Genomic DNA, 930 nt, shown 5'->3' on the forward strand with positions numbered 1-930 from the left:
CGACTACTTTTACTTTTACTTGAGTCATATTATTCTGAAGTAACAGTACTTTTACTTGTGTAAAATTGTTGGCTACTCTACCCACCTCTGGTAGTGGAACATAACTAAGTACATTTATTCAAGTACTGCACTTGAGCACAAATGTTGAGGTACTTGTACTTTTATTTTCATGCTACTTTCCACTTCTACTCCACGACATTTCAGAGAGAAATATTCTACTTTTTACTCCACTTCATTCATCTGTTACAACTTTAGTTACTTAACAAGTTAAGATTTCTGCACACAAAACACATTTATAAAATACGTTTTATTATAAATTAAACTACTTAACAATATGATGGCCTACAAGTAGATTGTTTCCAGTTTCTTAATGTGCGGATTTTTCTTCATTAGTACTTTTACTTTGAATACTTTAAGTACATTTTCCTGATGATACCTTCAGACTTTTATTTAAAGCTGCTCTAAGCGATGTTGGGTGACGTTATTTCTTGTTGACGTTTAAAGCATTTTCATCTCCTCAGTTGTCCAGCTTGTGTTTACCTTCATAGAAAGGCTGGTTTGGTCCAGTACAGTAGTTACTCTTTATGTATATGATCTAAATACTTGTTCCACCACTGCCAGCCACTTACGTCGTCCACCATGAGCGTAGCGATAGCTCTGCCGATCTCGTTGTAGGACTTGGTTTTGCCATGAGGACCCAGCAAGATGAAGAGAAACCTGTCAGAGGAGAAGGATGAGAGGCTCGTAAATGCAAAACACATACTCCATGGAGAGAGATAAAGAGGGGACCTGTTTTACTTTTGCTAAATTAACAAATCTAGTAAGAACGCACAGCATTAAGCAATGCATTACCATGTATTTATTAGGGGTGTGACGAGACGCTTACTCCACGAGACGGGACACATCACGAGATTGGGTTCACGAGAACGA

The 930-nt window shown here is 37.6% G+C and overlaps 1 protein-coding gene across 5 annotated transcripts in view; it reads right to left on the bottom strand.

The window, feature by feature from the left end:
* Positions 1–930, bottom strand: part of slc4a5b (solute carrier family 4 member 5b) — a 73,107-nt gene that overhangs the window by 28,807 nt on the left and 43,370 nt on the right. For all 5 annotated transcript variants that reach the window (XM_032511180.1, XM_032511179.1, XM_032511177.1 and 2 more), the window contains one exon: positions 630–717. In XM_032511180.1, coding sequence (XP_032367071.1) covers positions 630–717 — 88 coding nt within the window. The remainder of the gene's footprint in view (positions 1–629; positions 718–930) is intronic.

This window comes from Etheostoma spectabile, unplaced genomic scaffold (genome assembly GCF_008692095.1).
Source record: "Etheostoma spectabile isolate EspeVRDwgs_2016 unplaced genomic scaffold, UIUC_Espe_1.0 scaffold325, whole genome shotgun sequence".
Classification (NCBI taxonomy): domain Eukaryota; kingdom Metazoa; phylum Chordata; class Actinopteri; order Perciformes; family Percidae; genus Etheostoma; species Etheostoma spectabile.